This window comes from Ornithorhynchus anatinus, chromosome 14, assembly GCF_004115215.2.
Source record: "Ornithorhynchus anatinus isolate Pmale09 chromosome 14, mOrnAna1.pri.v4, whole genome shotgun sequence".
Lineage (NCBI taxonomy): Eukaryota > Metazoa > Chordata > Mammalia > Monotremata > Ornithorhynchidae > Ornithorhynchus > Ornithorhynchus anatinus.
Genome location: NC_041741.1, coordinates 37,927,882 through 37,944,417, shown reverse-complemented (window position 1 = coordinate 37,944,417; position 16,536 = coordinate 37,927,882). Strand labels below are relative to the sequence as shown.

At 40.8% G+C, this 16,536-nt stretch overlaps 1 protein-coding gene across 5 annotated transcripts in view; it reads right to left on the bottom strand.

Annotated features, from left to right (window-relative positions):
- Window positions 1-16,536, bottom strand: part of ANO4 (anoctamin 4) — a 173,046-nt gene that overhangs the window by 9,667 nt on the left and 146,843 nt on the right. For all 5 annotated transcript variants that reach the window (XM_029079553.2, XM_029079555.2, XM_029079554.2 and 2 more), the window contains 6 exons: window positions 15,211-15,322; window positions 13,285-13,342; window positions 13,030-13,127; window positions 8,761-8,903; window positions 5,610-5,762; window positions 3,320-3,467 (listed from right to left, as the gene is read on the bottom strand). In XM_029079553.2, coding sequence (XP_028935386.1) covers window positions 3,320-3,467; window positions 5,610-5,762; window positions 8,761-8,903; window positions 13,030-13,127; window positions 13,285-13,342; window positions 15,211-15,322 — 712 coding nt within the window. The remainder of the gene's footprint in view (window positions 1-3,319; window positions 3,468-5,609; window positions 5,763-8,760; window positions 8,904-13,029; window positions 13,128-13,284; window positions 13,343-15,210; window positions 15,323-16,536) is intronic.

The window sequence follows — 16,536 nt, the reverse complement described above, 5'->3', positions numbered from 1 at the left end:
GCTCCTCATACAGTAGGCCCTCGATAAATACAATTGACTAACACAGGAAGTTCGTCTAATACATGAGGAGCCTGAATCCCGCAGCTCTTCCCATATTTATTCTTGTCCCTGTCTTTCATGTTTGTTTCCTTTCTTCTTGGGTGCCTGTCATCAATTCCCTTCCCCACCTTATTCTTAGATTGGGAAGGGTCATGGATGGTGTCTAAATCTCAACCACGTACTTTAGTAAAATGTTTTGCACACAGGTGGCCCTTAATACTATTTCTACTACCACCATTTAAACACTAATAATACCACCCTGCAACACTATTTTTCTTCCTGTAAGAATGAGGCAAAACTGATAGAGTACAAGATAACAAATCTTTCTGGGAACAAAATACTCAAACATCCACTTCAGAGTCACGCTTACATTGAAAACATCCGCACACTCAAAGAAGAAGGGACCCTGTCATGTCAAATACTGGTCTGCCTGTTGAACAAGAAGGTATAGGTTTACTGCAAAAGACTAGGACAAACTGTTTGACAGAGGCAGCAATTAAGCATTAAATTCTTATTCTTGCTTTACTGACAAAAATATGAAGAATCCCAAAACACTTGATTCGCAAATCTCAAGGTTAACAGGACTTTCTGAACTGTTAACTGTTTTAAGGTTAAAATAGGGGAAAAGAGTAAAATTAATTTTTAATGCCCTGTTCACCTCTAAAACTATTTTGGGTTATTTAAGGTCAAAAGAGCACATTACAATTTACTTCAACTTCTTTAACATCTAGTAGATTCCATGCAAGTTGGGGACACAAAGTCTTTGATGGACATAATTTGATGATCCTTAAAGATATCTTCTTTCTTTTTCCATGCCCAAGGTTTTGGCTTTTGTTTTTTTTTAAATGGCATTTGTTAAGCGCTTATTATGTGTCAGGCACTATACTAAGCCCTGGGGTAGATACAAGTTAATCAAGTTGGACACAGTCCATGTCTGACATGGGACTCACAGTCTTAAACTCCATTTTACAGTTGAGGGAACTGAGGCAGAGTGATTTCCCCAAGGCCATACCGTAGACAAGTGGTGGAGCCAGGATTAGAACCCAGGTCCTTCTATGTTCCAGGCCCGTGCTCTATCCACAATACCACACTGCTTCTCTTTCTTATGGGAGAAGAGTTCATTTTGGAAATATCTTTACTAGTTAAAAGTTTGATTTCCATTTGTAGTATGCAGTATTCCCAGAGCCAACCATCTCTGAGGATTTGAAGAGATGAGAGATAAATGCAGTAGGGTTTTAAAGTTCTCTTTTGGCAACAAAATGATCATTAATAAATACTATTTTACATAATCTGGGTTCCTGCCAGCTCACTGTGGGCAGGAAACATGTCTGCCAACTCTTTCAACTGTACTCTCCCAAGTGCTTAGTACAGTGCTCTGCATATAGTAAGTGTTCAATAAATACCATTGATAATGATGATGGTGATTATTCTGGCACTTCAAACAGAGATACCGGCATTTTAAGAATATATGTTAGAGTAATCAGAAAAAAAATTGCTGTTTTATGAAGAAATACAGTTTACACTCAGACCTAATGTTCAACCTTTAAAAACTACAATGCAGATTAGATCCAGAACAGGCTTCATAATGATTTGGATGAGATAGTAACAGCTCCCTGAGAACTCTTGAGTATCTGGGTGTACTTTCCCAGGAACTGCAGGTAAGCAAATGCAATAACCGAGCAAGGACAATCTTTATAGGTACATTATGTGGAGGGTACGGTCAGTTATTTCAGTATTGATCTTATCAGCTACACTCATACATATGGATAAAAATCTAATCAATAGCCATGCCATTTTCAATCCTGAAGGACAGAGCCTGTAGAATCTATTTTACTTTCTCCCTCTCTCCAGCATTTCTAAATTGGGGAGCGGTAAGACGATAAAAATAAAAATGGCTAAAAAGAGAAGAAAATCTGGAGATAAAGGTGCTCAGTTATAACCACTTTCGAGTTGGAGAAAATATCAGAGACCAGAGAAAAAACAAGAGGCTTGTGGAAATGCTGGATGTAAGTAAAGGTGTATGCTCACATCAAGGAGACAAAACAAACAAAACAACAATTAGTCCTGCAGGTTCCCTGAAATTCAAATGAGCTACAATGATACAAGAAAGATTATCTCAGAAAGCAGTATGGCCTAGTGGAGAGAGCATGGGCCTGGGACCTGGGTTCTAATCCCAACTCCTCCACTTGTCTGTTGTGTGACCTTGGGTAAGGTACTTAACTTCTCTGTGCCTCAGTTACCTCATCTGTAAAATAAGGATTAAGACTGTGAGTCCCATGTGGGACATGGACTGTATCCAACTTGATTAGCTTTAAGCTACCCAAGCGCTTAGTACAATGCCTGGGACATAGTAAGTGCTTAATACCATAAACACCTACTTCCCTCCCAGACCTCCTCACCATACACAAAAAAACTAGACAAAGAAAAGCCCCAAACAGTTCTTATCTTTCCCTCTAAACCCACTCCTCCCCATAATATCTCCTCATTGTTTCCCTGCCTCTCCCTTCTCCAATCTATACCAAATTGCAGCTGTGCAAATCATTTTCTTAAAACATCACCCAGTTCATTATCTCATCTCTCAAAATCCTTCACTGGCTCAACATGTCCCTTCATTTCACACAAAGACTCCTCACAATTGGCTCTCCAACCCTACTACACTTCTTTACTCTCTTCACCAGCTACTGATTTTCCATTTTCCACCAACTGTCTTCATTACTCCCAAGCCAACCTCCTGGCTGTACCTCACTCTTGACTTTCCCATCTCCGTCTCCTCGCTCTCATTGTTCCCCCCAGCTTGGAACACCCTCCCTTACCAAATCCAACAGGCCAGGATTCCCTCTCCATTCACAGGCCACCTAAAACCCTACCCCCTCCAACAAGTCTTCCGAAGTTAATTTCCCAGCAACCTAAGCAATATAAAACCACCAGCTAACTAGTTTTGCTTCTACCTAGCCCAGGGCTTACTACGGTGTCTGACCATAGTAAGCTCTTAAAAGATATCATTAAACATAAAAAAAACACCAACAGGATCTCAGCCTCATTCATCTCAGATCCCTAGACAAATCCTCAAATTCTCCAATCAGGCCCGAGACCCCAAATGACAGCTTTCTGTTCTATCACTTCCTTGCAGCCTGTCTCAATGCCCCCTAAAAATCCCTGCCCTCTTCACCACTGTATTCGAAGGGGAGAATTGGTACCTATGACCCCCGGGCAGAAATTTCAAACATATATCACAATGTCTTGGAATGGATGCTTCCTATGTTTTCAATACAAAGCTTACTTTTGTCCAGCTTCTCCTTGACCAGCACAAGGTCCGTACTTGTAAGCGTAAACCAGACGAGGGATAAAATCTGAAGTGATAGCGATGACAAATGCATTTGTAATCACCGAGAGGATTCCAATGCCTTCGAGAATTCCATACCAGATCCCTATTGAAATGGACATGGTTATTAGTGCTACGAATTACCAGCAGAAAGTACTGTATGCAATGTGTCTGTGTCTCTAGATTGTTACACTCCTTGTGTAGCAGGTAATAATATTTATAATGGTTACTAATAACAATGATGGTATTTGTTAACATGTCTACCAACTCTGATATACTGTACTATCCCAGGCACTTAATATAGTACTCTGAACACAGTAAATCCTCAATAAATACCACCGATAGACTGGTTGCTGCTGTACTGTCAGTGTTTGCAGAGTGAAGGACCCACTGAATGAGCCAACTAAAGAAATGCACTGGCCAACTCATGACTGGGCAAAATCCCATCCTAACAAATTAGCATAAGTTCAGGCAGCCAAAATGCATGGTATTTATTGATCTCTGCGAATATCCATTTGATAAGGATGCCAGGAAAATAACAGTGAGTCCAGTCTAAGTTTCGGCCCTCACATTTAAGGGTTGTGCTACCGCTCACTCAATGCTAAGATAGTCCAATTTACAAAGATAAATGTAATTTTCACGGAAGGAATGACTTACGCATGCCTCTACAAAACAAGGCCTATCCTAAAGTATGAATCTAGAGTTCAAACTGATGAATCTTGGAATGATCCATGACAGTCAGCACGCAATCTCAGGGATGGAGACAGCCATGAGGGAGGGTGGAATTCTTCCTTCCGCCCACGCAGGCTCACCCACATTTCCACTTGCCCAAAAAGAGAGACTGGAGGAAGTAGTGACTTAGAGAGAGAATTTAAGGCCAAGACCTAAGGGACCTGGGTTCCAGCCACTGCTCTGTTATTGGCCTGGGTGACTAAGTGAGTCACTCAACCTCTTTGTGCATCAGCTTCATAATCTTTGCCTCTCCCTCCCTCATATGGAAACTATGATGATAAAGTGAGAGAGTAGATGTGAGACTGCTTTGGAAATCTATATGCCCTCTACAAATTCATAGGACTCAAGGGAAGTCTCAGCAAGGGGATAGCAGAATGACGATGACAAGTCATATCTCGGAGAAGCAGCGTAGCCTAGTGGATAAAGCACGGGCCAGGGAGTCAGAAGGAGCTGGGTTCTAATCCACTCATCTGCTGTGTGAACTTAGGCAAGTCACCTAACTTCTCTGTGCCTCAGTTCCCTCATCTGTAAAATGGGGATTAAGACTCAGCTCTATGTGGGACAGGGACTGGGTCCAATCCGATTATCTTGTGTCTACCCCCTTGCTTAGAACAGGGCCTGGCATATAGTAAGTGCTAAACGAATACTACAATCATTCTTGTCATTCTTATTATCAGGGGTGAAAGTAAAATAGACTCAAATGGGAATGTGGGCCACTCCTTGAGGGAGGAGGTTAGGCCGGGCACTTACACCACAGTGGTGGTGAGAGCTGTAGCCCAGACAGGACAAGGAGAATGCCGCACATCCCCAGGGGCGGGCGGGCCTGCTGGCAGAAAGAGCTAGAGCCGCGGGGTCGAGGGCCGGCTATCCCCCGTCCCACCCGCAGTGGCCCCCGCCCAACAGAGCCACGGGAGCTGCAGGGACTGATACTACAGCCGGTGGCCGACTGGCATCCTGCCGTGTGGGCTCTGTGTCATGGCCTCGGGCGGAGGTTGCACCGTGGTGTTGGGACCAATTCCGTTCTTTGGGGCACACACCAGTGGGGAGAGGGGCCGGTGAGCCCGGCGCTGCCACCCACTTCCCGGCTCCCGGAGGCTCTGCTGGACATGGATAGGAAAAAAATAAGAGGGAGGGAGGGCTGCTTTGTAATGAAGAAAAACGGAACCAGCAGCATTTATTCGGTTTCCAGTGCCGCACTCTATACCACTCCACCCTACTTTCACCCCTGCCTCTTAAGGGATTTGGCTTCTTACATCTTTAACAAACTTGCAGCCATTCTCTGCTTTTCATGCCTCCCTCGCCTCCCCTCCTGAACTTTTTCTGATGTCCCCAGGGCAATGTTACTGTGTTCAGACTTGGGCAATTCTCTTGGGAATTCAGAAGGGGAGAAGAAAACTCCTCTTTTCCCTTGGAACACACGCTGTACCACAAAAGTGAGAGACAAGCCTCTATTTTCATCCCTACATTCACGATTATTCTTACTGTTTCAAAAAAAAGAGGGCTCTCCACTACTCACCAATATCTTTGGCTCTTGAAGCTAAAGGTCTTCTCCATTGGGTAACAAATTTGTATGCATCGAGACGGATTTCAATAACATTGTTAAGTAAGGCCAGGAGTGGTGCCAGTGGAAAAGCTGCCACAAAGATAGTTGTGAATCCAAACTGAAGAACTAGAGCGGAGAAGAAGAGATTCATTTGTCACTTCCAAAAGTACAAGGATAACATACGGGGATGAGTAGTACAGTCAAATGAGAAGTTTTAGCATACAACGCCCGCAAGGATCTATACACTTCTTCAAAGTATTGTACTAAGAAAAAATCACTAAGGGTACCACAATTCCACCGGGGTGCTACGTTTAATCTCATGAGAAGATCTGGGCACGCAAAGCAAGTTAACTAGTGGAACTGTGATAGTAATGGCAAAATTGCCAATATTTTTTTTATGGCACTTGTTAAGCACTTACTATGTGCTGGGCACTCTATTAAGTGCTGAGGTGGATACAAGCAGATCAGGTTGGACACAGTCCACGTCACACATGGGGCTCACTGCCTTAATCCCCATCTTACAGATGAGGAAATTGAGGCCCAGAGAAATGAAGTGACTTGCCCAAGGTCACACAGCAGACAAGAGTCGGAGCCGGGATTAAAATTCAGGTCCTCTGACTCCCAGGCCCGGGCTCTTTCTACTAGGCCATGCTGCTTCTTAACAAGAGATTCCAAACCATTCTCAAATACCCCACGATGAGATCACGCTAAAGGCACTGAAAAACCAAAATCTGGTGCTTGATCTGGTTAAATATGAAAGGAAAAAAAATGAATCAGTCTATATTATGAAAAATAAGAAACACGAGATGAATAGTGGAATCAGAGAAAGGATTCAATAAAAGAATTCATTCCAAACCTGGGAAAATAAAAAAAAATAATGAAACCTGTTAATGGAAGATGAAGAAGGGGATAAAAGTTAGCTGAGAAACTGCATTTGCTATGCCTTAATGAAGAATATGGATTAATTTGAAAATGCCGAAACTCTTGTTCAATCACAAAAAGGGTAGAGGCAAAAGGAATAGTTTCACAACTACTGATAAGAATGGTCGATACCAAGATGCCAATAAATGTATTAGCTAATTCCAATTATTTTAAGATGGGAGAGAATACATGGGAAGTATAAGAAATACAACTTGCCTTTAGTTAGTTTAGTTTGAATTGCAGCAAATTACATTGCCATAGAATAAATCACTATGAAATAAAATCAAAAACACCTAGAACATATGGATATCATGAACAAAAACAGTTTGAAAAGATTCCACAAAGCTAGAAGAAACTGCCCCTCAAAACATTTTAAAAAGACTTTCTGGTATAAATCTGGTGTGTAAACATATAGCAACTTTGATAAAAATTTAAACTGGAGTTTTAAAAACCTCAAGCTAGTGCTCCATTTGGTTTTAAAAAGCATTTTATGCTCACACACAGAATATTTACAAATACGTATGAATTAATATGCAGGAAGAAGCATTAATTGCACTTAGAACATTCAATGAATAATTAAATTATAACACCAAAGTGCAATCAACTATTGTATTTGTAACTAGTGTATTCAGCACTATATTTAGCTGGGAAAGGCAAGTATGTATTAAATGAAAATCAGAAACTAGAATGTGGGCTCACCAATGTGCCAGTCTCTACTCTTGTAATTTAGCAGGCAGCAATCAATTGATGGTATTTACGGAGTGCTTACTGTGCAGAGCACTGTCCTAGGCACTCGGGGGGGAAGAATGCCACATAATGGCAAATGAGTGAAGCTTGGGGCTTCCAGGGATCCAAGGAAATAACCCATCACTCTGCACTCCTCAGAGCACAATTATCAGGGGACATGGGTTATACCCATGCTTTGCACTCAGTAAATGCTCAATAAATACCATTGATTGGCTGATTATTCAAGGAAAAATGTATTTGAAAAATACTGACTGGAGGTAGGAAGCCTAAGTTTGATATACAAATACAAAGAGGTGAAAATAGTTATGATTCCCTTTGACCGCTTTTAGTGCTTTTACCAGTCTATTTTCTCTACCTAAAGACTTTTAAATACTAGCCACTTAAGACTCCTTCCTGCTTATTTTTAGGTTTGGGGTTTAGATTATTTGTCAAAAAAACCCTACATGAGAAACTTCAAATTGGTTAGTTCTTTGGAAAAATCTCATTAAGTTTTGTATTATCTGTGCCCATGTGATTTCTATTCATACATCATTTTGACATCCTAAAATTGGAACTTCAAAATCACCAGATATTTAATGCACGAATAATCCAAGGGAATAAAACAAAGTTTGTATTTCACTGTTTTTTCAGCTCGCCTGCAGGGAGTTACATCTCTTAGTAGTACACTATTGTTTCCTGGAGCTCATGGCGACTTTTATAAACTTTAAAAATATACCAGTTACACATTTGCCAAAGGTCCAAAATTAAAATTCAATGCTATTAGAACATATCTAAAACCAATAACTTTACTGAAACAATCTTCAAGAAATATAGCAGTCCAGAGGGAATGGAAGATGAATGTTCAAGTCAATTCTTAGCCTGGTTTCATAGCTGGCAGCATAAAAAAACCCGAATTCAGAGCCTCTTGCCTTGTTGAGATGGATAACTCTTTTTTTCTTTGTTTCAATAAGTTTATAAAATGCATTCTCTTCCTTCAGTGGCCTATAATTGTCTCTTCAAAGTAGATTATTTTAGCAAAGTTGTTTAAATAATACTGTACTGATATGCTACAACTCTTTGGTAACCTCTTCCAATTATCAATCAATTGAAGGCACATGTTGTTCAAGAGACCTTCCCTGACTATGCCCTTATTTCCTTTTCCCCCACTCCCTTCTGTGTCATCTTGATCTGCCCCCTTTACTCACCCCCGTGTCCCAGTCCCCTAGCACTTATGTACATAGTCATAATTTACTTATATTAATGTCTGTCTCTCCCTCTAGTCTAAAAGCTCACTGTGAGTAGGGAATGGGTGTGATATATTGTCATACTGTACTCTCCCCAAGCACTTAGTATAGTGCTCTGCACACATTAAGTGCTCGATATATATGATTGATTGTTACAGTTTCGGTTAATCTCTAACTGAAGATTACTTAGTCAAGATAAAGAAGATCAAGAAGAAAAACAATTTTTTCCATACTCATTTCTAGGTATTCATCGAAGAGTCCATAAGCATTCATGGGCTGAAGGTTGTAGTCCCTTTCCCACTGGGGGAAACCCGCTTTCCTCTGAGTGCCATGTTCCTGGCGTAATTTTCTCCTGGTCCACCAATTCTGAATTAACCTAACACAATAAAAAGATACATTTTCAAAATCACTGATTGGGACACTTGAAATGAACATAAAGCGAGTGCTTAGAAAGTAAAGCCATAACATGAATACATAAGAAAAGGATAAGATACTGGAGGCAAGAACATAAAACTTCAGTTTCAGTGTCAAGCAAGGATTACCTTTTGCGCCTAATTCCCAGTTCAGAATAGAGAACAACAAAAAAGCGATAACATGCTGAGACTAACATCCACCAGCTATATGAATTTGAGAATGAAGGAAATTTTTCATGAATTGATTTTAACCTTCCAGACCATTATTTTTAATATTTCATTCCCCTGTTCAAAGCACTTTTTATAGTTTTATAGTTATTTCTTACAAGAACCCCAAGAGTTAGGTATCCATTTTAAGAATTTAGAATTCATTCATTCATTCAATCATATTTATTGAGCGCTTACTGCGTGCAGAGCACTGTACTAAGCACTTGGAATGTATAATTCGGCAACAGATAGAGACAATCCCTGCCCAACAGGATCACAGTTATCTCATCAACTATTAACATAGTGGAAAAATTTAGCTCAACTAGATAGAGGGCAACATTTTGTTAATCCGTTTTAATCAGTCGTAAGGATTTCAACTGGGTCCCCAATGCCATTAAAAAAATATGATTAAATAATTTAATAAAGCCCTAAATGTTCTCTTAATGAATGGCCTGAATGTTTTATAACCTGTAAGTAACTTTGGTGGAATGCAATCTTTCGAAAAATCACAAATTATACAATAATATAATCATTGGGGAGGAAGCAGTTTTTTTGCTTAAATTGGGAGCTGTAATTCAGAGTTCTTGAACTCTAAGGAATTTGAAGACTAACAGGAATTTTCCAAGGGAAACAACTGCCTGCAACTAGTGCCGATTCTTCCAGTACCCAGACTCCCCTATAAGCCGAGAGAATGTCTGATGTAGAGCTGACAGGGAAACCAGCAGGAGTGGAAATAAAGTAAAAATAGAGGAAGCACTTGGCAAAATTTCCTCAGAAAGGTTGCTTCTAACTGGGCAAACCCAGGGGAATTAGAGTCATATTCAAAAACTTAAGAAGTTTTGCTCAGTGTCTCGGAGTTGTATCTCTGCTGAACTGTACCAAAATGGATTTGCCACATAGAGTCACAGTGCTGGAAGGAAAAGAAAGGGAAACTGATTCATCTTCACCTGTGTAAATGACTAAGGAGACCCACAGGATGCTTTTCTGCTTGCCCACTCCCCTGCAGTGCAGGAAACCCAGCTCATTAAATAATACTCCATCAGTCAGTGTCCTCAAAGAATGCTACTGAGCAAAATCAGAGGGCATGCTAGTTTTTTTTAATGTGCTAAGACGAAGAGGTAATGATTTGGAAATGCACTGAAATGCCTTTTAAATCAACGTTGCAGAGAAATCTGGCTCACTCCTCCATAGTCCACGTAAAACAGTTTTAGGATCCCTCAGCTGGAGAGAGATGCTTCCTGTCCTATACTGCTGTGTGAGCTTTAGCTAACTTGGAGTGGGATGGGGATACTAGCTAACGGAGTGGGATGGGGGCATAAAGGGATATGGCTTTCTGCATTCTTTTTTACAAAGCAGATATTTTCTTGTGCATTTTCCCCACGGGACTGTCATCTTGAGAAAAATCCACTGGGAATATCTCAGATAACCTTCACATCATCTAAAATAATAACAATAGCGCAGAGAATCATATCCCTTTTGAGTTGGCCATCCTTGGGGGTCAACTGAATCCAAGCCGCCGCCTCCGGGCCAATGAACTCTCAGGGCCTCATGGTACTTATTTCTTTGGAACGCATTCAAGTTGGCAACTGTCCACTGTTAGAGGCAGGAGCAGAGTATGAATAGAGCAGTGGTGCAGCTGCCAGTTTTGTTTGCCAAAAGAAATCCTTTTTTGCTGAGTCTTTACCCTTAATTGCATTTCTCCCGGAAGGATTACAAGCACTCCACCTAGGTGGAGGGAGCAGTGCGTGGTTACTTCGTTCAGTGCCCTCTCGCATCCCACCCAAGTTTTGGGGGAATGAAAACAACTCATCTGTAGAGCAGAGCTACAGATTTTGGGGTAGTGGTTATGTAATACCAATGGCACCGGAAATAAAGTAATACGTACTTCTTCCAAAACAATCATCCTCCCTCCCACCAAATACACATGCCCATCGTGAGCCACCGTCAAAGACTGATCTCTCAGTCTGAATTGGAAATGTCAAAACAAATAAGTGCATACCCATCAATCAGTGGTATTTATTGAGTGTTTACTGTGTGCAGAGCACTGTACTAATGCCTCGGGAGAGTACAATATGACAGAGTTGGACACCATATTCCCTGCCCACAAGCAGTTTACAGTCTAGAGCTTACACATATATACACACGAGTTTATACACACTCATATGAGCTTCTCATAAATACATGAGTTATGAAGAGTGAATAAAAAGTTCATAAGACGGCTCTGTTTTAGGGTGGTGGTGGTAACATTTGAAATCAGATGACTGGGGTTTATTAAACCTCAGGCCAAACTTAAGGTCTACAGAGCCTGTCTCTTATAAGACTGAGGAGCAACAGGGCCTCTAGGAGTAGCTTGGCTTTTGAGGAGCAGTGTGCCGTCTGAGAAGCCGCATGGCCCACCGGAAAGAGCACAGGCCTGGGAGTCAGAGGACCTGGGCTCTAATCCCAGATCTGCCAGGTGTCTGCTGCGACAACTTGGGCAAGTCATTTAACATCTGTGCCTCACTTACCTCATCTGTAAAACGGGGATACAATCGGTTCTTCCTCATACTTAAATTGTGAGCCCTGTGTGGAACAGGGACTGTCTGATCTGTTTATCTTGTCTCTTCCCCGGAGCTTAGAACTGTGCTCGACACACAGTAAGCACTTAAATATCCCCTTTCTTATTATTATCCTTGTTAAGACTGAGACCTGGAACTAATGCGGGGAGCACGTCTGGCTTCTGAAGCAGTCCCATCACTGTCATTTCTGTGACCATTTTCTCATTATGAAACAAGGCAAGAACAAGGATCAGTCTGCCAGCATTTTGGCACAGGGTTGGTTGTTCAGAACCCCTCAGACTCTGAGTCGATTCCCAGTTCTCTCATCCAGAACCCAACTGCCTTCTTGAAGTGCTAACCCCTATGGCTTTTTTCTCCAAGTGCTGACTCTTAGTGAAGCTGATTTAAAGAATAGTTATGTGCAATTCAATGACTGTTCTACATTTTCCCTGTAGTAATTAAACCAGCAATTCTTTCTTTGATAGGCTTCTGAAAGAATAAAAAAGCCCTTCCTTTGGTATTAGGTATTTTTGATTAATCATCTGTATCATATCTTTGTTTATCAACCCTCCCTTTCCTGTTCAGTACTCTCCCCTCCAGGGACCCTCCTGGACCGTGCAAACAGATGTCTCTGACATTCATTTCTTTGTGTGGAAAAGCAGTATCAATGGCCTGCTTTGCCAGTGGGGAAGAACACAGAAGTAGAATAAAGCTTATAATTACATAGGCCAATTGAATGAAAAAAGAAAATTTATCTGTTGAATTTGATCAATGTGGACAGCCACTTTAGATCATTCAGGTGCAAAAAAAAAAGTCTCTTCTGCCTTAAGAGTAGTTTATGGACCTGAATGTAACTATGTAATTCCATCACTCTTTTCATTTTGCTTGGGTAAACACAATCTACATGTTTATTTAAGGAGTAAAATATATTGACTCATGCCTACAAAAACAGTGCAACCTCTTCCAAAATGAAAACACTTTGCAGATCTGTACAACATTTAAATGCTCTGCTTTAACTGTAGAAACCATTTTCTACAAGCAGCATGGTATAGTGGATAAAGCATGGGCCTGGGAGTCAGAAGGTCATGGGTTCAAATCCCGACTCCTCCACTTATCTGCTGTGTGATCTTAGGCAAGTCACTTAACTTCTCTGTGGACTGTATCCAACCTGATTTGCTTGTATCCATCCCAGTGCTTAGTACAGTGCCTGGCACATCGTAAGTTCTTAATAAATACAAAATTAGTATATTATTATTATTATTTTCCCATTTTTAATAATCTCTGTTAAACCCATAAGGTGCAGTGAATATAGCAGTTTTAAATTAAAATTGATTGATATACTTACGGGTATCCCAGTTCCATGAAATTATTCCAAGTCTGCTTTAGCACCATTATGATACCCATTTGCATACAAAGGTCTATAAGGCATCCACTGGGGTGGCACTATAGAGTTAAAAAGAAAAATTCAATAAAATAAAAGTTCCTCGTCTTCCATTTTGCAGAAGAAATGGGAACTAGGTTTGTATTTGATAGTCTTTCTAATGCCATTAGATCTGAGACCACTGAATAAAGTAAAAATGAGAAAATATGCTATACCCACCTCTTCCAATCTCCACCTGTTTATCAGCCTCAAATAGGCACCAGGGTGTCCTGTAAACCTTCAACACAAAAGAACATGTCAACAAATAGCATATTTCAGCCCAATTTATGACTGAAATAATAGTTCACCTTACTTAATGGATCTTCTACTGAAAAAAAAGAATGTTATAGCAACCTCCATGAACTAAGAAGGACTTTAAAGTGCCTGTACTTAACCTACCTCTGAGCAGCTCTGGGGTGGGGGTGAGGAATTCTGCCCCCCTAGTTTAGCCACAAAACTGCTGACCTCTGTTCTCATGAAAATCATATGGGGATTTATCTCTGAACATACAATGCTTTTCAAGGGATAGGCACTACTGGTCTGAGAAAATGGCAGGATTATTTTGAATAAAACTCTAAATAAATAGTTTTCAATTGAACCTTCTTTTGTACTTTATGACATCATTGTCGCACAGGCCCATAACCTTGGCGTGATCCTATTCTCATCTCTCTCATTCAACCCACATCTTCAATCCATCATCAAATCCCGTCGGTTTAACCTTCACAACATCACTAACATCTGCCCTTTCCTCATCATCCAAATTGTTACCATGGTAATCCAAGTACTTATCCTATCCCACCTTAACAAATGCATTAGCCTCCTTGCTGACCTGCCTCCTGCTTCTCCCTACCCCAGTCCATACTTCACTCTGCTGCTGGAATAACTTTTCTACAAAAATATACAGTCCATATTTCCCCAATCCTCAAAAACTTCCATTGGTTGCCCTTCCACCTCCACATCAAACAGAAACTCCTTACCTTCAGCTTTAAACCACCTCGCCCCCTCCTACCTTTCCTCCCTGATATCCTGCTATAACCAGTCAGCACCCTTCATTCCTCTAATGCCAACCTACTCTCTGTATCTCAGCATCATCTATCTTGCCGCTGACCTCTCGCCCACATTCTGTCACTGGCCGGGAATGCCCTCCCTCTTCACATTCAACAGAAGATCACTTTTCCCACATTCCAAACCTTACTGAAGGCACTTCTCTAAGAAGCCTTCCCTGACTAGGCACTCATGTCCTTTTCTCTCACTCCCATCTGCATTACCCTTGTACTTGGATTTGCACTCTTTATTCACCCTTCCTTCAGCTCCCCAGCACTTAATATAAATAAATTACAGCTATGTATATAACAACTGTCTCCCCCTAGACTAGCGTGTTGTGTGCTCAATAAATACCAATGATAGATTGATCAATTGAAGGGCTGGGGAAGATAAAAGATAATTAGATTTTTAATTAGTTCCTGTCCCACACGGGAATCATAGTCTAAAATTTGAAGCTCCTGGTGGGCAGGGAATGTCTCTACCAACTCTGTTCAATTGTACTCTCTCAACCACTTCATACAACTCTCTGCACACAGTAGTAAGCACTCAAATATCACTGACTGATAAGGAGAGGGAACAGGCACTGAATCTCCATTTTACAGACAAGAAAACTGAGGCACACAGATTTATGTCTAACCTAAATCTCTTTTCCTGGAGTTCCATCCCACTGTCTCTTGCTCTATTTGTTGTTGAGATGGAGGATATCTGGTCAGCAGGTTCCTTATAAACCTTTAACGAGTTGGAGCCATTGGCTTTGGCACCAGAGAAGGAGGAGGAGGCCCAGAATGCTAAATCTAACCAATATCAGAGTGAATTAATTGACCCAGCCTCATGTTAGTGGTGGAAAATGGCAGGAGAACTTGCAGGATTTTGAGGAAGATTGCTTTAATTGAATCAAAGAACCTCTCTTCTCTTTCTAACCATTTAAATAAAGAAGTAAAAAACAAAACATGAATGTACACTTTTCACACACGTCAAGAGGGTCTACAGTCATTTGGTGTGATGTTGCTGGGCCTATTCGGTTCCAAATAGATGGGGCGGGAAAAGCAGAGGCATTCTTACCTTCCGAGGAAGAATGCTATGTAAAAGGTCGAGCTGTTCAGATTGACGAACTGAAAAAGAAACATTTTCAAAGTGAAGCTGTTCTCCCACTCAGACTCAGTACGAGGCTGCTCTGTGGATAAAGAGGGAGTAAAGTTTGAGAGGCTTGATAGTCCGATAAGTCTTCTCTACTGGGCTGAGCTGTACAGTTTAGGGTGCCACAAGGTACTCAATTTTGCCAATGGTTTATCCCATGATAAACTGACCATTGAAATTTCTCATGTCATATCCATCAACAAGAGCTGTAGGAACTCCTGTTACAGCAGATTAGTTCACAGCTCATGATTCAAAATTTACATCATCAATTTTTGCTCTTTTACAGAGCAGCCACGACAACTTTGAGTAAAAATGTATGCTTGCCTGCCTTTCACAGGCCACTGGCTATCTTAGACCTGGCATTACGAGATTTCATATCTTCCTTCAAGGAGTTAAAGAAAGGCATCTACAACTTGGCAAGTGTCCTTTTATAGTCTGTTAGAAGGACCAAATATTATAATTTCATTTGCCCATTTCATTCTACACTCTTAAAGCCATGAAACAGATTTCTTGAGAAAATTAACACTGCATTTATTTCTTTTTTCTAAAAATTTCCAATTTTTCCAATGCTAATATTTGCCATGGCTTCAAAATTTCCAGAAATTTTCCTCTGCTACAACCCACTAATATCTCCCCCTCCTCCTCAACATTTACAGGTGGGCTCCAAGAGGCTATATCATCTGTGACTGGGTTACTCTGCAAAAGATGTTTCTGTCTCCCCTCAGGGAAATGAGTAAAATGACAGTGCCGATTCCCTCAAGCTGTCTAGATTTCAACTGGCCATAAATGTTTTCTTTACAGAATGTGATATAAACCAGATGCAAAATTGAACATGCATTGTCAATTTACTCATTTCCAGCTGCTATCTCATCTTGAACACATCAAAAGTGCATTCATCATAAAAAAGTACTCTTTGTATTCCGAAGCTTATACATTCTCATCTCAAAATTGTTTCTAAATCAAATTTTTTATGACAAAAATTTCAAAATGTTGCTTTGGTGAGCACTGGCGATGGGAAAGGAAAACAGATAATCATTTGGTTTAAAATGATGTAGAAAATCAAGTAGCAGAACAGGGTCCAAACTACTGTCGAGTAGTGGGTAGAAAGGACCATCTTAGAAGTAGATTCAGTTCTTAGAGGTGAAAGTCCCAGGTGAGTTGATTTTATCTCCAGTGAATTCTAGCTGATACCTGTGAAAGTCAAAGCAATCATCTCTTCCCTCACCCCCTCCTCTTCATGAACCACATTCT